Source organism: Callorhinus ursinus, unplaced genomic scaffold, assembly GCF_003265705.2.
Source record: "Callorhinus ursinus isolate GAN/ISIS: 27379988/994484 unplaced genomic scaffold, GSC_fseal_2.0 scaffold79, whole genome shotgun sequence".
NCBI classification, from domain to species: Eukaryota; Metazoa; Chordata; class Mammalia; order Carnivora; family Otariidae; genus Callorhinus; species Callorhinus ursinus.
Window position 1 is genome coordinate 4,096,018 of NW_027397141.1, and position 16,972 is coordinate 4,112,989.

Consider the following 16,972-nt stretch of genomic DNA (forward strand, 5'->3'; position numbering starts at 1 on the left):
GTGCAGCAGCGAGGCCCCAGCGAGGCCCCAGCGAGGCCCCAGCGAGGCCCCAGCGTGCAGCAGCGAGACCCCAGCGAGGCCCCAGCATGCAGCAGTGAGGCTCTGCTGGTGGAAAGCAGGAGCCTGCATGCTGTGTCCAAGCAGGGGTACAACCGCCAAAAGGCAGATGCAAGCCCATGTCTGCCTTCGGTGGAATGGACACCACTCAGCCTCCGGAAGGAGATCCTGACACCTGCTACCACATGGGCGAACCCCAAGGGCCCTGTGCTCAGTGAACAGACCAAGCTGGACACAGGAGGAGCGGTCACAGGCGGCCCCCAGAGCCGACGCACGCAGCCAGGGCCCCCCCCCCACCCGGAGCCGACACACGCAGCCAGGGCCCCGCCCAACTAAGGGAGGCTGTGGGGCAGAGGGGTGGGCCCGGGGCCCCCTGAGCCTTGGGGACAGTGCAACAGTGAGCCCCTTCCTGGGAGCCAGAGAAGCTGTGGGTCCAGGCGGCCTCACAGAGGACGGGGGCTCTGGGCACAAACGTCTACGCGTGGAGCCCTAAGGGCCTGTCGGCTCAGAGTCAGTCGAACCTGCTGTCTGCACACATGAAGGTCCAGGACATTACATTTCCCAGAACCCTAGAAGGAGCCAAACGTCCCCACCCCTCCGGAGGCAGTGTGAGGTCTACAGTCTGTCCTGTTCACTCCCAAGGAGAACCGACGGCTTAATTTGGAGAAATTCCTTAGTGGGGTGAGTGGCTTGGGGGCCACAGGAGCACAGAAAGCACAACCCACTGAGGTGACCTCTGCCGACCGACGGCCTGGGCAGCACAGACAGAACCACACCTCCCACAGGGAGGCTTCTTGGAAGGCACGTTTGTCTTGCCAAAGAACTTTTTAGCTCATTAACGCAACACATTATAATAAATTTTAATGCTTAGTTTTTGCTATTAAAATTCAGGAAGTGGTCTACGTAATAAAATAGGAATAAACGGGACAGTTTCTGGTCCTGCTGCGCCTCCACTCTCCGGCCGCTCACCATGGCGAAGGGACGAGATGCTAATTAACCAGCCCGGTGGAGACAGGATCCCCACGAACACTGACTTCGGTACTGTGGTCACGTTACTGATTTTCAAACAGTCAGCATGCAGTAGGCCACATTTAATACTAAAGGACCCTGGAAATGATTTAATAGAAGCCAATTCGGTTATAAAATCCAGGGATTCTCAGTTTTTCCTGCTCATATCCTCATTTTGCATCTGTCTCCTCCTCTTAAGCTGAGCAACATCCTGGCCCACCCGGGCAGATGGGGGCAGAGAGTCTCTGTTGTCCTTTCAGAGTGTCCTGCACACGACCCAGTTCTCTGAGTGACGTCGCCAAGGGAGCCGGGGTTAAGCCCTGGACGGGTTAGAGGGTTTGCTGAGCTCCCAGCACAGTGGCCTCATTCCCAGCCCGAGAGAGGCTTACAGCGGCTTCTGAAAATTGACCCAGTGAACTCGTACACAGACGGCCACGGGCCCAGGCCAGGCAGCAGGGCCGGAGGGCCAAGACCCACCCTCCTCCCCGCATCCCGCCCTGACGTGAAGGCAGACAGACCCAGGCCTCTGGCCCATCTGAGCAGAAGAGCCAGCGTTCAGCTGAGCGCAGAACGGAGGAGCCCCCTACGTAGCTCTGAATGGGGCCCGTGACAGGCTCTCCTGGGGACGGCATGCTTTTGCAAACAGCCTCATGGCCGTGCCGGCACATCGGAGGGCTGAGCCAGGCTGGGGGGCAGGGTGGGGGTGGGGCGCACAGATGGAGAAAGGGCCGTGTGACTACTGCTGAGTAGTAAGCGGCCGAGCTGGGATTCAGGCCTATGTAATCGAATTCCAAAACTGATGCTCTTCGGCCAGCCTGCAGGCAGGGGTACGGGCCATGAGGTGCAGCCCGCAGGTGGGATGACCCTCCAGGGCACGTTCATCCACAGGACTCAGGACTGAGGCTGGCCCCTCTGCTCCCCAGGACCCCTGAGCCTCCCCGAAGTGCTGCCTGGCTCCTCCCCTGGACCACCTCGCTTGAGCTGGGCTACGAACAACCTGTTTCCCTGTGTTTGGAGGGGAAACCGGTCACACCAGCTTCTCAGGATGCCAGTCTGTGCATTCACGGGTGTTGGCTCATGACTCGGTGCGCTCTCCCGCGGCGGTGCTCCCCGTGTTCCTGAGGTCGGACAGCACCGTCAGCACCAGGGAGCTGCAGGCGCAGGAGGCCTCTTCCTGGGTTTGAGTGGGGACGACCGGAAAAGGCCACCTGGCATCCCCATGGCTGGCGTGAGCTGCCAGGTCTGCGCGTGCAGGGCCGAGTTGAGTGCGTACAGGCATCGCATGCGTGCTGATGTTCCAGAACACGACTCTGAACCTGGGGTGTCACCACCGGCCCAGGGCAGTGGCCAGTGCGGGCCGTGCTGAGGCTCCGTCGTCTGCTTCACAGGTGTCAGCCCGCTCCTTGCTCACCGGAGACCCTGGCCAGCCACGCAGGCCGCCTCCGCTGCAAACGGATGGATCTTCTATGGAGCTGCTTCTGCTGAGTTTTAGGGATCCTTGATGTGTTAGTTACATGATCACAGACACCTTCCCCAAAACTGCAGCTTCTCTTTTTACTTCGCTTACGATCTTGTGTCAAAATCAATTTTTCATTTTAATGTAATTAAAATTATCAAGCACATCTTTCATAGAATTTCGTTCAAAAACTTCCTCCATACTCGGCAATCGTGAAACCGTTGTACATCTTATTTTCTCGGGTCCAAGTTTTGCTTTTTCACCTACGTCTTTAATTCATCTGGAATAGAACTAAGGGTCTAATTTTGTTTCCTTCCACGCAGAGCTGTCCCAAAATGAGGCTGTAGATGACCTATCTCCCGTACCAGTTCCCACAGACTTACGGACAAGCAGACTGATTTCTGGGCTCCACGCTGTGCTGTCCATCCCTGACCGGACACCACACTGTTCCCACAATCACAGCATCAGGACACACCCCCAGGATTCCTTCCAGCCTGCGTGGCTCCACTCTGCCCTCGAGTATCTCAGTTAGGCCCTCCCTGCATCCGAGAGAACCCCTAGCTCGTCAAGATCCCAGCGGCTGCTGGCTGGGCGAGTGTGGCCGTCTGTGCACGCACACCCGCGAGGTCAGCCGCACGGCTGGGATCTTGTATCGGAAGCTGATGGGTGTTTATTCCTCTGTTTTCTGCAACACTGATAAAGAAATGATCTGTTCCTCTGAGGTTCGATGCAACCCTGCCTGTCTGCCCACAGGTCATCTCAGACATTCTAGGTTCCCTCAGATCAGCTTTGTTAGGCGGTGTTTTTCTCAGTTTTCCATCTGGCCACTTCATTTTATTCATATTCTCTTGGAGTTCTTAAAAGTCTCTACAGATTTCCAAATTACAGCACCCTTTCCGTTTCTAAATACCTTACCCGCTTTTTCTGTCAGTCCTGCCTGTTCTGTCAGTTTTTCCAATGAACCTGCTTTCGTCTCTGCTCATCTTTCTGACAGCTTATGCTCCGTGTTGCTGGTCCTCACCGTGTTGTCCGTGTCTCTCTGTGTGTGTGAGCACGAACCGCGTGAACCTGCAAAGCCGCCTCCAGGGAGAAGGGGGCCGGGCGGCACTGGCCGAGGTTCTAGTCTACGCTCCGCGCCACCTCAACTTCTCGCGGGAGGACCTGGCAGCGCATCTCTCTGTGTAACACGGAAAGAAAGAAGTCAAAGCGGGACACTGGCGCTGGGACCACCCGGCTTGTGGGCCGATGAGCAGCGCCTCCCGTCCCCTTCCATCCTGGCAGTTTCATTTACTGGTTTTGAATCGAGGCGTGTTTGTACTGCAGTTGGGTTCAACAGCACCTCGTGATGACAGGAAATGACATTTTACGGGCTAAAAAGGGTCAGTCTGGAGCCCCTCTGGTTCTCTAAGTCATGCTTACCGCCCCTGACACCTGTCCTACCCATCTGTGACGCGGTGCGCGTGGTGGCAGCTGCTGCCGCCGTGGGATGGTGCCAGGGCCTCTCACGCTCCCCTCACGGTTGTTCCCCAGCCCCCAGAGCAACACTGGGATGCGGCAGGTTCTCAACAGCTCTTTGCAGACCAGAACTGAATTGATCCAGGATACAAACACTCCTAACTCAGTCTCTGGACGCGGCGCCGTCACCACTTCATCCTGCCCCTGCTTCCTTGCCATTCCCGCGCCCACGGCTCAGGCCCCTGCAGGGGAGCCGGGACGCCGAGTGCTCACGCCTTCCTCGAAGGCGGCCCATCCAGGCGGGCCGCTGCTGTGGGTGCCTGTGCCCTCAGGAATGGCGGCCCGGAGCGTGAGGAGGCCCCGTCTAAATGCTTCCTTTCTGTCATGGTGCCACTCTGGCTCACGCTTCCGTGAGACCTATGCCAAGGTCTGACAGCCGTGGGGTCGAGGCCTCAAGTGTCCTCATCTGTAAGATGGATTCAGTAGTTGGGCCGTGCGGCATGGCTGTTCTGGCACCGACATGTGCCGTGTGCCACGGGGCTGAAACCACAGTGCACACCCCGCCAGAGTCGGCACGGGGCTGCCGGGGCCACGGCCAGCTCTCCTGGGTGACGCGGGGCGGCCCCAGCCCAACTCCAGGGGCATGCCCATCCGCGCCCCAGGCCAGGCGTGAGGCTGTGAGTGGTCGCCCCAACCGTCCTGGCTGTGGAGGGCACAGGTCTTCCCCAAGCGATCTCCATCTAATCTGCGCGTCACCAAAACCAGTGGTTTTTATTAACCGATAAAATGACGATTAACTTGTAATTAATTTTAAAACAGTTAATATTTGTTAATAAAAAGAAAAGTAAAAATGTGCGCAAAGAATTATTTTCACCCCATAACAGTAACAGTACCAGTGGACAACTACTCTTAGGATGATTCCCAAACTTGAGAGCAAGTCTGTGCACGGAGCCAAGTGGCCCTCCCTCAGATCCTGGGACGAGCAGGCCCCGCGCTGAGGTCCCATGAGTCTCCCCACGACAGTTCAGGTTGGGAACTGGGGCCGGGCACCCGACATGGGAATTTCAAGCTCTAAGACACAGCATGAAGAAAATGCAACCAGGGCCAGAACTGCCCGGCTGCTCAGCTGGAGCCCATCACCCTAAATCCTTCTCTTCCCTTTAACTCCCATTCCGTCCTGATGAAATCCCTCCTCCTCAGCTGAGCCACCACGAGGGCAGCAGAGACGGGACGGGGAAGGCCCACAGCAGGGACGGTCCACATACCCGGCAGTATTCTTCCCACGAGAGCATCTAACAGCCAGAAGGACTCTTCCTCACTCTTCGTTACGAGGATCAGATATCCCGCTATGAAGTTCATTCCCTGAAGTGAGAAAATGAGTTTTAAGCCACCTCAAGATTCTGCAGACCTCGGGTTGCTCCCCACGAACTGCATTTCCCTTGCTCTCCCCCAAAATCCGCACCATCCAGGGGTGGCCTTTCAGTGATGCATTCGGCACGAAGAGGGAGAAACACAACACAGTGTGAGGAAGCTCTTGGGGCTCAGCCGGGAAACCTACAGACTCCACTCCCACCTTCAGCCTCGTGACGACACACGACACACAGCCAGTTCCTACAACAGTCTGAGGGCACAGCTGCATCAGGAAACCAGACCCGTGGCTGAACTTCACCAGGAACGTGGCCTGACACGTGGGGTGTGGACAGATTCTAGATGGAGATGGAGGGGGACATTCACGGTGCATGCGAGCGACAGGCGCGGGGCTCACCCACTGCCGGGGAGCGTCTGCACGACTGCGCCTTCTGCGTCCTCCTCATTCTCCTTTAGGGCGTCTGTTTTTCTAAGCTGCATGTGCCCTCCTCCGGTAACGGGGGCACAGCCAGCAAGACGAATCTGGACACGCAGACACCACGCAGGGAGAGGCCACACACGCCAGGGACCGCCAGAGGCCACCAGAGGCCGGGGGCCTGGAGCAGACCCTCCCGCGGGCCACCGAGGGCCCCCGCCTGCGACCGTGCCCGAACAGACTCCTGGTGTCACCCTCGTGGCCACACACCTCGTCCTGCGGCCCACGTGCAGTCTCACAAATACGCACCCGAGCTCTGGCATCGTGCCAAGCTTAAAGCTGTATAGGCTGTTTTTTTAAAGCTGTTTTTAAAACCTGCAAGAGGGGCACCTGGGTGGCTCAGTCGTTAAGCGTCCGCCTTCAGCTCAGGTCAAGATCTCAGGGTCCTGGGATTGAGCCCCGCATCGGGCTCCCTGCTCGGCTGGGAGTCCGCTTCTCCCTCTGCTCCTCCCCCTGCTTGTGCTCACTCTCTCTCTCAAATAAATAAAATCTTAAAAAAAAAAAAAAGCTGCAAGAACGGTAACTAGAATATGTAAAGGCAGTTTCTGGACCACGCGGCCTCCTCAGCTCCTCCAGGCCAGTCTGCATCCAGGACCCTAAGTTAGAAAGGCAACAGAAGCCCAGCCCAGCCTCCTCTGCTGTGGCACGGCCTGCAGGTACCACAGCAACCTCAAAGAGCCTGGCGCAGTGGTCCGCGAACAGTGCTCTACGGTACGCACCGCTGCCGCCAGTCTCTGCAGAAGGACCTGCCCCCTCCCACCTCTGCAGCCGCTGCCCTCGCCCCCACCCCCACCCCCAGCCCACCGAGTTCCTGGAGCCTCGCCCACGAGGGTCAGATGCAAACTTCCCATCTGTGAGTCCCAGCGTCCCCAGGGAACCACAGAAGCAGGAGCTCGGGAAGCGGGAAGCCGCTCCCGCCGTGGGCCGCAGGCAGGACGTGCGGTGCCGACACGTGGGGAGTGCGTGCGCGGGCCGCTCACACGCCCCAACAGCACAGGCCCACACGGGAAGGCCCACCTGTCCCACGCAGGTGCACAGAGAGCACTCGGGCCCTTCTCTCTTTCCCTCCCCCCGCCCCAGGCAGAGTGACGTCCGGAAGGAACGAGGAATGATTCGTCTACACGTGATGTGCTGCTTCCTGCAGCAAATCCACACAAGGTGACAAAAATCGACAGGTAATGAGGCTTGCTGTTACCTGCAAATGCAGGAAGATCTGACTTCCAGAAATGATGTGGAAGGAACTCCCCATCACATCACGTGTGCATGCACACACACATGCACACACATGCATATACGCAGGCGCAGACATGCACGCATGCACACACAGACATGCACACGCACTCTCTGCACTGAGGCCAGGAGGTGCTGGTCACTCGTGCCAGTAACGACAGCCCTGCTCACACAAGTGAGTTCCTGCCTGCTTCCCAGCCTCACCCCTCCCTACGGTCTGGCACCAAAAGAAATCCTAAGTAGATGTTGTACTGCTTCTCTACCTGGAAAACATTTCAACGTCACAGCCCTGCGTCTGGGGCTCATGAACGGGACCGAACACTTGGCCTTCACCAGGAGAACGCCCCTGCTATAGATCACGCTCACCTTCCCCACTGGCATGTGCTATAATTTCCTGGCACTTACCTGGCAATAGCCCACACCTTGGTTGTGGCGCCCATAGGCCAGGAGCACGTTATACAGTGTCTTTTGTAAGCAGGGATCGGCACTCTTCCGGAATTTAATGTTGTCCGGGAAAGTCCTGTTCATATCTGCAGGGAAATTCACGACACGGAATTATCCAGATGGTGGGGACGGAAGACTGGCCTATGATGTACAAAGTAGTCCTTGTGTCTACCCCTGACGAGGTCTAAAACCCCGCCTAGCGACCCTGGCCACCCTTCACGGGCAACGGGGCCACAGTAACAGGAGTCAGGATGGAAGACAAAGGTGTTGGCGGGCTCTCCCGCCCTGTCCAGCTACAGCCCCAGGGCCCTGGCAGCCCCAACAGCACATTCTCTCCAAGGTCGCTTCTCCCGCCACGTGGCCCCCGCCTCTGCTCAAGGTCCTCGGCCCTGCATCTGCACCACCACCCCCAATGTCACCCCTTGGCCAGGGAGGGCGCTCAACTGTAGGACCCCAGGCAACAGGTGAACTCTTGTTCACAACACTGGAAAATCTTCCCAATTCTGAAGATAGAAAACACACTGAGAATCCCTTTCAGATATAAAGGACGAGACTGAACACAGAGGTGAATAAACCCGGCCGGCCTCTCTCTGCCCGTCAGACACCCTGGTCCGCCTTTTCTGCACCAGCGCCGACAGGCCAGGCCCCACGCGGACCCGACACCTGGCTCATACGTGTTAGCCTGCGGAAGGCTGGAAGGAAGGAGGGTCTGTGTCTGTCTTCTGAACCCACTGAGCTCACTTAGATGAGATTAGTGGTGTGTTCGCTGCCACTAGGTGTGACTACCAGAACGGACCGGACACGCCGGACCCTCAGCTCCCCGCCCCGCCACTGGGTGAGGCGCCTCTGGGCCGGCCTCTACTCGCACCTGCGTCCCCAGCACTGAGGGGACAGTGCTTCTGTCCCTACCTATGGCGCCTGTGCTGAACCTCCGCTGACCAGAGAACAGACCTGAGCTGAACAGTAAGCTTTAGTGCCTCAAAGCACATTATTTTTCATTGTATGTTTGTTTACAAGAAAGTTTTTTTCCTGGAATTCTCAACATTCCAGAGGAGAAAATTACTGTTTTTACTAATTCAGACTCTGGAGTGACCAGCTGTGCTCATCTTACACACTGTCTTTTCGGAGGAGTTTTCCACATGTCTCGAAACGGCCCCTGCCCCCACCATGGAAGGAGGTGTGGACAGGGACGTCCAGGCTCTGCTCACACGCAGCGTGAATGTTCCACCCTCTGTCCCCGTAAAGTGATTTCTCCAGGTCCCTCAAAAAACCGGACTTAGAACGATCACGTGACCCAGCAGTCCCACTGCGGGCACATCCCCAGAAGAACCGAAACCAGGGTCTCCAAGAAATCTCTGGACACCGGTTCCTGACAGCAGACTCACACAGGCAGGAGCCAACCAGGGTGCCCATCACCGGCAGAAGAGAGACCTTGGACGGAGTCTGTCCTGACAGCCAAACGGTGCTCAGCCCTAAGGAGAAGACCCTGACACGTGCAACAATACTGACCACGCTGAGCCAAGTAAGCCAGACACAAAAGCACAAATTCTGCATGATGTCACTTACCTGAGACAGAGAGGAGGCCGCCGCCTCGGGGGCGGGGAAGTCGTTGGTGTTTAAGGGGGACAGAGTTTCAGTTTGGAAAGATGGAACAGTAAATTCTGTTATGTATATTTTACAATAAAAAATTGTTACCCAAAAATGCCGGCACTAAACAGAACCTTTAAATTCACTTTTCAAACGAATAGCAACATTCTGTTTTATCTGATATGCATGGCCTCCCTTGGACCCCAGGCCTCCCCCAACCTGAGGCAGCCCAGCGGCCCCTCCTCCCCCAGGTTCCCCTGCTGGGGCTGCCTCGAGGGCCGAGGGACCCCCCTTCCTTAGGCTGGGGACACACCTCAATTTCACTCCATCAGGGAGCCCCACCTCTCAGCACATTCAAGTAATTGGGTTTTAAAGAATTATTTTGTGGGTCACCTGGGTGGCCCAGTCGGTTAAGCGTCTGCCTTCAGCTCAGGTCATGATCCCAGGGTCCTGGGATCAAGCCCCGCATCGGGCTCCCTGCTCGGCGGGAAGCCTGCTTCTCCCTCTGCCCCCGAGGCTCCCCCCACTCACGCGTGCATGCTCTCTCTCTCAAATAAAATCTTTTTAAATTTTTAAAAAAATAAAAATAGGGGCGCCTGGGTGGCCCAGATGGTAAAGCGTCTGCCTTCGGCTCAGGTCATGATCCCAGGGTCCTGTGGGATCGAGCCCCACATCCGGCTCCCTGCTCAGCGGGAAGCCTGCTTCTCCCTCTGCCTCTGCCTCTCCCCCTCCTCATGCTCTCTCTATATATATCTCTGTCTCAACTGAATGAACAAAATCTTTAAAAAAAATTTTTTTTAAGTATTTTGTGTTTAAGTTTGTATTTCTCAAAAACAAAATCAGAAAGGCAGATATTTTCTCAAAATCTAATTATTCAGTTTAGGTTATATATTTATTTGGGGCACTTCAGACATTTAAGAGCTGGTGAGCCTATGTGTCCACTGAGAAAATCTGGGGATCCGTCAGCACCCCAAATGACGACGGGAGTTTGACACCGAGGTGGGCAGCCATGGTGTGCAGCGTCAGGACATGCGGGTCACCGTGTCTGTAAGCCCAAGGGCGCTGCCATCAGCACAAATCCCTCACAGGGATTACCCTCCGCGTCCTGATCGCTGGCTCAGCAGCCTGCGCACCCGCCTCGGGTTCTTCACAGAAGAAACCTGGTCCTTCCCTCACCCACGTCTGTGCTGGCTGGCTGAAGCAATTAAAAGCACTGTTCTCCCCTCATGAATGCTTAAGCTTTGATTTTCCTTTAAGAAAAATAAAATTTCGACTTAAAAACAGCAGGTGCCTCTTGAACAACGTGCATTTCCTCTTCAGCATTACAATTCCAGGGAGCTGCCCGGGCGGCTCACCTGTCCTGATGGCCTCCGCCAGCCTGTCGTTCCGCTCTCCCTGGAGGAGTCGGTGGTAGTAGCCGGGGTTCCGGTCCATCTGGGCCTGGGCTCCACTCACCCCCATCCAGACGCAGGCCCGGTGCTCGAGGGGGACGCCCTTCCGGATATAGCGCTTCACTGAAACACAGAGAAGGGGCTGCTTCAGAGGGACAGACACGCGCTGCCTGGGCTCAGAGGCCTTGGGGCCGAGGACACTGACTTCCGTGCGTGCAGCTCGCGTCTCCCCACGTCCGCCAGGAGAACACTGGTACACGCACACCCGTCACAGAACCTGCTCCCCGTCCCGCACTGTAACAGGCAGGGAGGTGACACAGGCAGCCCCCGGGCCTCCCTCACCACCAGCGTGGACTGCACCGGACGCCACGGGCCGGGCCCCAAGCTCCGGGTCAGGGCCCCACAGGCCAGGGTCCACACACAGGAGGAGAGACCGGGAAAGCTGGAGGGAGAGAGGCCACACTGAGTGAAGGCACAGCGGCGGGAAGAGGCCCTTGCTGGTCGGGGAGCAGCGAGGGTCTGAGGGACAGCTGTGGGCAGGGACAGCAGCTCAGGTGCGTGGTCCAGCCCTGGGGTGACCAGCAAACGGGACCGAGGTCAGATGGGGCTCGGGGTGGCTCTCTGCAGCCGCACAGAGGACGAGCGTGGGGCAGAGCCCGGGAGGAGGCCCAGCAGGTTTCGGGGCTGGGGTCTGTGTGGCCCCTCTGGCTGGGGGACTCAGCGGCAGGTCACTGTCCTGTTCTACACCTTATCTGTGTAAGCGGAGAACTACTTTGGGAGAAATATTTTTATTGATAATAAATATGTGAAAAAGTAATCATTTTCTAACGACCATAGAAACATATAGGAGAAGCAGCCAAAAACCACGAGCTACCTCAATGCATCACTAATTTCCCAGGCAGCTGGGAAAGATTTGTGAGACTAACATTCAAATGAATTACAGTAAGCCCTGGGGCACCACATTATGCTTTTAATGACCTTAATTTAACCCTCAAAACAGCTCATTTTCAAAGGAAATTTTCAAAGCTTTGTTGTTTTCCTTTCATATATTTAAGTACCACTCTTAAAAAAGAAACGCACTTTAAAAATACATAAAATAAAAAGAAATGACTTTAAGAAAAAATAAAAGGTCATACAATGAAAGAAGTTCCACAATCTGCTATAAGAAAAAAAAACATCTGAGGCATCAGCGACATTTAACAGAAAAACATTACAGGAGTAACACGGGTAACAGTCAGGAAAAGCACCACGGCTAAAGCCCTATGCCGTCAAACTCCCCACGACTGAGGAGCACCCTGCGTGGAGCTCCAGGAGGGGGGGACCGCGGGGCCTCGGGAGCTGGGCGCCGCCCGGGCGGACGGACAGCCTGACTGACGCTGCTCAGTGAAAGCCAAAGGAAACCAGAAACCCTCTTGGCCCGCGTGGCAGCCTCCAAGCCGGGGTACTGTCGCCGCGCGGGGCCGGGAAGAGCAGAAGCTCACGTGGTTCTCCCGCGCACCGTGCACCGCGCACCGTGCACCGCGCACCGCGCACACGGGCCATTCAGGCTGAGCCCTGCTCTGACGCCATGCACTGAAGGAGCCACCATGACGCGGGGGGGGGGGGTGGCGGAGCCAGTGGGGACCCCAAAAGGGAAGAACACACATGCCAACAACAAAGTGAAACTCTAAAACCGATCTATAAATTCAACCGGATTCCGAAAGTCCAGGGGAAAGGCAACGGAACTGGAAGAACCAAAACAAGGCTTGAGGTGAAGCTGGAGTCACTACCTGAGCTCAAGGTAACCCGACGCTGTGGCGCCCAGGCCCGGGAGACGGAAGGGGAAATCCAGAACCAGCCCCACACGAGCGGAGCAACTGCTTTTTGACAAAGTTGCAAAGGAAGCCCATGTAGGTACAACGGTCTTTTGCGCAAAGAAGGTGGCTGGCGGGAGCCCACAAGTGCACGGCCGATGGGCAAGACTGAAGTTTCTTGCCCGTTAAACACACAGCCACCGTACGACCCTGCACCCCCAGTCCTGGGCGTTTACAATGCTGGCCTGAGCCTCCCGCACGCCCTCCGGCTGACGCACGCACACAGACCCTGTGGTCGCCCGAGACTGAATGTTCCTCAGCGATCAGACAGACCCAAGATTGGGGACGCGGCTGCGTAGCAGTGTGAGGCGGAAGGAGCGAGCCTGGAAGGCCAGGGGCCGCGGGGGGCCGCGGGGGGCCGCAGGGGGCCGCTCCCGTGCCATCCTCAGAGGCCCCAGCCTGCCAGGCAGGGAGGGACCGGGCACCAGGAGGGGACTGTTTTCAGTCTCGCTCAAAGTGACCCGGGGCTCTGCGTGTTTGTCTAAACTCACAGAAGTGTCAACAGGTAAGAGTGAATTTCCCTGCAAATTAAAAAATTTTTTAAATAGAAAGATAAAAAAGGCAAATGCAAAATGCCTAAACCCCTCCCTAGAGTCAGACACTGGGCGCTGCTGGGACCCACTAGCCCAGCCGGGAGGGCAGGCCAGGGCTGAGCTGTTGCAACAGTTTCCAAGGATGAAGGCTTCTGCTACTTTTGTTGTTTGTTCTCTGGAGTTACAATGTTTCTTTGGAAGAGAATGAAACTAGCTTACCTGTCCCCAGAGACTGACCTTCCCTGACCTCAGGGAATGGGGGGGGGGATCTTTAAAGAAGGTGAAACAAATCCCTGTGTGTTGGTATTTGCCTTTGAAAGTCTGTTTTTGCAACCTAATTCTAACTTAAATGGCGTTGATATTCTAAGCCACTAGGAAGGAGACCGGCGCCAGCCGTGGGCAGAGCAGGACGGTGGTCGGCCAAGGCCGGGCTGAGTCCACCCAACTGCGGTTGCCTAGGTGGAGGGAGAAGAAGGAAGCCGTCTTACGGTTCCCTGTGGACATTTGCTACAGACGAAAAGAAAAAAGAGAAGGACAAAGCAGACCTTCGTCACGTCCACAAATGGGGGTCAAGCCGAAGTCCGAGCTGCCCTCTGCAGACGGGCTGACACCAAGATCCGGAGGTCCCTGTGTTACTGGTGACCGAGGTCAGCCTCCAGATGAAAGTCCTCCACACAGAGCACCACACGGCAGGATGAAGAAAACAAGACTCGGTCCCAGGACGGGCCCAAAGGGGGGCCATGCAGGTGCGGCTCCCTGGCTGTGAACGTGCACCCGCGGGTCCCACAGAGCCACCACCACCGCCTCCCTGGGATGCCACGTGCCCGACTACACTGCGGTCGGCCTGGAGCTGGTGGGAGAACTGGATTCTCACGTTGGAATGACTCCTGCACTCCTGTTCATGCCTGACAGCCACCCCAGGCTCCCCAACCATCATGCCAAGCGCCAGCCGTGACACCCAGCGTCACAGAACCGTGTGAGCCCACATGCCTCTCACAGACTCATCTGTGCCCCACCCCTTCCTGAAGACAGCAGGCCACGAGCTCCCCTTGACTGCCAGGCCCCAGGCTGCAGGCTCATCAGGAGTCAAACATGTCTGCTTCCAAACCTACTATGCCACTTATACTTGTTACTGAGTCAAAGAAATATTAAAACAAAAAAGTAGTTCAATAAAACCATCTAAATTCTTAAAGTTGACAGATACCAGTGCTCAAAGAAAGCAGAAGCAAAAACAAGACAAAACATTTGAGCCAAGGTAAGAGAACTAAAAAGATGGGAAGAACAAGCATCTGGAAGATTCTGCATCTGGCTGCTCTCAGTCCTGCTCAACTTGGGAGAGAACAGATGCTGGAAAACAGACACAGGATACGGAGTGTGGCTTCGGTAGGCGGTGCAGACCGTCAGTCAGTGGGCTCACCTCGTTCAAAGCAAGGACGGGACACACTGGAACCAAACGATAAAACCAAAGGTAGGGAGATGAAGGCGCATTTGTGTTTCACGTAAAAACACAGGCTTATGCACACACACACCTGACAGGGACCGGGCTTTCCCTGACCACTGGTCAGCAGTCCGGAGTTAGCCACGGCGGGCAGGAAGCCTTCTCCTGCGTTAAGGCAAACTCCCACGCAGTGGGGGCGGCTGCATTTGCACGTGTGTGTGCACGCGTGTGTGTGCTCACCCTGCTCCGGCGGAGACGCAGGGTGGTCCCGACGATCGCCTCTGCCTCACAGAAGGGTCTGGGCCTGGAGACGAACTCCGGGTCACTCTACATCTTTCAACGCAATTAACATATTTTACCACGTACATAAATTACGTTTACTTTATACACTTCTGTTTTTTTAAGAACAAAAGACCAGTCAACTTTTAAGAATAAATGAAAAGGGAAACAAAAGCAGATTATGTTGGTGGAAACACAGTAACACCAGAGTGACGCAGGGATGGCCGTTAGTGATCCCTGGAGGAGGCACACCATGCGCTGGCCCCCAGGATCCACAGGGCAACACGGCACCAGCCTGAGCCCCTCCCAGCCCCCGCCCCCCAGACCTCCTGGAATGAGGCCAGCTTACCTGAGTGCTTACCAAACCCTCCCCGATCAGTAACAGCCCCGAGGAGGGGCCCCAGCAGGGGAGAGGCATGTTGGTGGGGGGGCCCAGTGTGGAGCAAGAGCCTCCCTCCTCCACGAGCACTGTCCTCCCAAAATCAACCTGCCTCCACCAACCCTCGTGTTCAACTGGGCTATGCACCGGGACCACCTGGGCCCTGTTCACGAACCCCTTCACAAGCAAAAATTGATCTTGTCACCCCCTTGCTTACAAACCCTTACAAACCTGCCCGGGTCACGTGATGCAACCCTGGTTCCAAGTCCAGCACGCCCTCAATCCATCCCCAGTGCTTGTCACACGGCTCTGTCCCTGCACCTGCCCTCCGGCCTCACCCCTTCTCTGTCATTAACATCCTATTTCAGAAAGTCCCTAATCTTAACTCCTGGAAGCACACACCTACCAACGCCCTCAGCCCCCACCAGCAGGTTCCACCAGCCCTTTATCCGCAGCCTGGGGAACAGGGCAGGCAAACACTTCATTCATTCATTCAACAAATACTGAAGCAATTATAGAGACCAACCCCCACGGCAGGGAGGGGGCTTGTGATTCCAGCAGGAATACAGCAAACCAGATATGCACCAGTTACCCAGCCAGAGGGCAACAGAAGCAGGGCGGTCGGGGCAGGACTGTGTGGGTGTGTGGTGTAACAGGAAGGACCGGCCATCCCAGACAGGAGCTTGGGAGGGCCTCCTGGAGGCGGCATTCCAGGCAAAACCTGGAGGAGGGGAGAAGCTCAGAGTGAGGCAGGCCCGGTGGTCCGTGGGGACAGGGAGGGGGCAGCAGCTGGAGTGAAGTGGCTGTGACCCTGAGGGAAGCCGGGAGGGAGGGCTTCACCGCGGGTATGGGCCAGGGGAGAACCTTGCTCACTCCTGAGAGCAGGAAAGTGGTTTTCTTGCTAGCCAGCCCCCGACCCCAGATCTGGTCCCCTGTTTGGAAGGAAGGCCACGGTCCCCACCTCATAGGGGGGGAAGGGGCTCCTGCGCTTTACTAGGGCATGTTCTAGCGAGTTCGAAGCCTTGCGCGGCCAGCTGAGGGCTCAGGGAAGCCGGGCCTCTCCTCGCGCGTCTGTTTCCGACTCACCTGTCCCACTCCTCTGGACACGACTACTCCCCTTCAGAAGTTTAGACCATTTTATGGCTCTTCTAGTGAGTATCACCAAGTAGGTAGAAAAAAACTCTTCATAAGCTGCATAATCGAAGTCTTCGGGCCTTTCAAACCCGTACGGATCAATCCTACAACCCAAGAATACAAAGAACCTGTAAGCCCCAAATAAAGTTTCGCGCGCACGTGCGCCCCGCGGCCCTGCCCAGGGTCCCCGCCGGGACGAGGCCGCGAGCGCTCGTGGAGCCAGGGGCCGAGCGCAGCGGGGGACTCCGGCCCCGTACCCACAACCCCAGGTCCCCATCCGCACCCCAGGCTGGGCGAGGTGCGCCCCCGCCCCCACGCGCCCACCTGGGGACCCGGTCCCGAGCGCTCCCCGCGGACTCCATGCCAGGAGGGTGGGGAGGAGGCTCCCGGAGGCGCAGGAACCGTGGGGTCGACGCCTAGGGGCCAAGGCAACCTCCGGGGACCGGAGCGCGTGTCCTTCCGCCGGGCCGCGGGCGCGGGAGGCGGGACGGGGGGCGGGGCTCCAGGGCCAAGCAGGGGAGAGGGGCGGGGCGGGGGCGGGGCCGCAGCTGCACCTGCTCCCGCGGCCCCAGCGGAGGGCGGTGTCCGGAGCTGCTGGAGCCGGGAGCGTGGGAGGGGTGAGGCCTGGAGGGAGGGGTGCGGGATGGGAGGCTGGGGCGGGATCGGGGCGGGGGGTGACCCGGGGGCGGGGTGGGGCATGCGGGGGGGCATCTGGGGGCAGGATGCGGCGTGCGGGATGAACCCGGGGGCGGGATAGGGTAGGTTGGGGGTGGGAGGCCGCCGGCACGGGAGATGGGGTTTGGGGGGGCACCCGGGAGGGCGATGAGGTGTGGGGGGCACCCCGGGGGAGGGATGCGGTGCTTGGCGGGGACCTGGGTGTGGGAT

At 57.3% G+C, this 16,972-nt stretch overlaps 1 protein-coding gene across 1 annotated transcript in view; it reads right to left on the bottom strand.

Moving 5' to 3' along the window:
* GRTP1 (growth hormone regulated TBC protein 1) overlaps positions 1-16,549 on the bottom strand; it is a 19,637-nt gene extending 3,088 nt beyond the window's left edge. Inside the window, exons 1-5 of the mRNA XM_025874562.2 lie at positions 16,412-16,549; positions 16,040-16,191; positions 10,436-10,594; positions 7,455-7,579; positions 5,242-5,338 (exon numbers count right to left, since the gene is read on the bottom strand). Coding sequence (XP_025730347.1) covers positions 5,242-5,338; positions 7,455-7,579; positions 10,436-10,594; positions 16,040-16,191; positions 16,412-16,449 — 571 coding nt within the window. The 5' untranslated portion in view covers positions 16,450-16,549. The remainder of the gene's footprint in view (positions 1-5,241; positions 5,339-7,454; positions 7,580-10,435; positions 10,595-16,039; positions 16,192-16,411) is intronic.
* Positions 16,550-16,972: the final 423 nt, after the last annotated feature.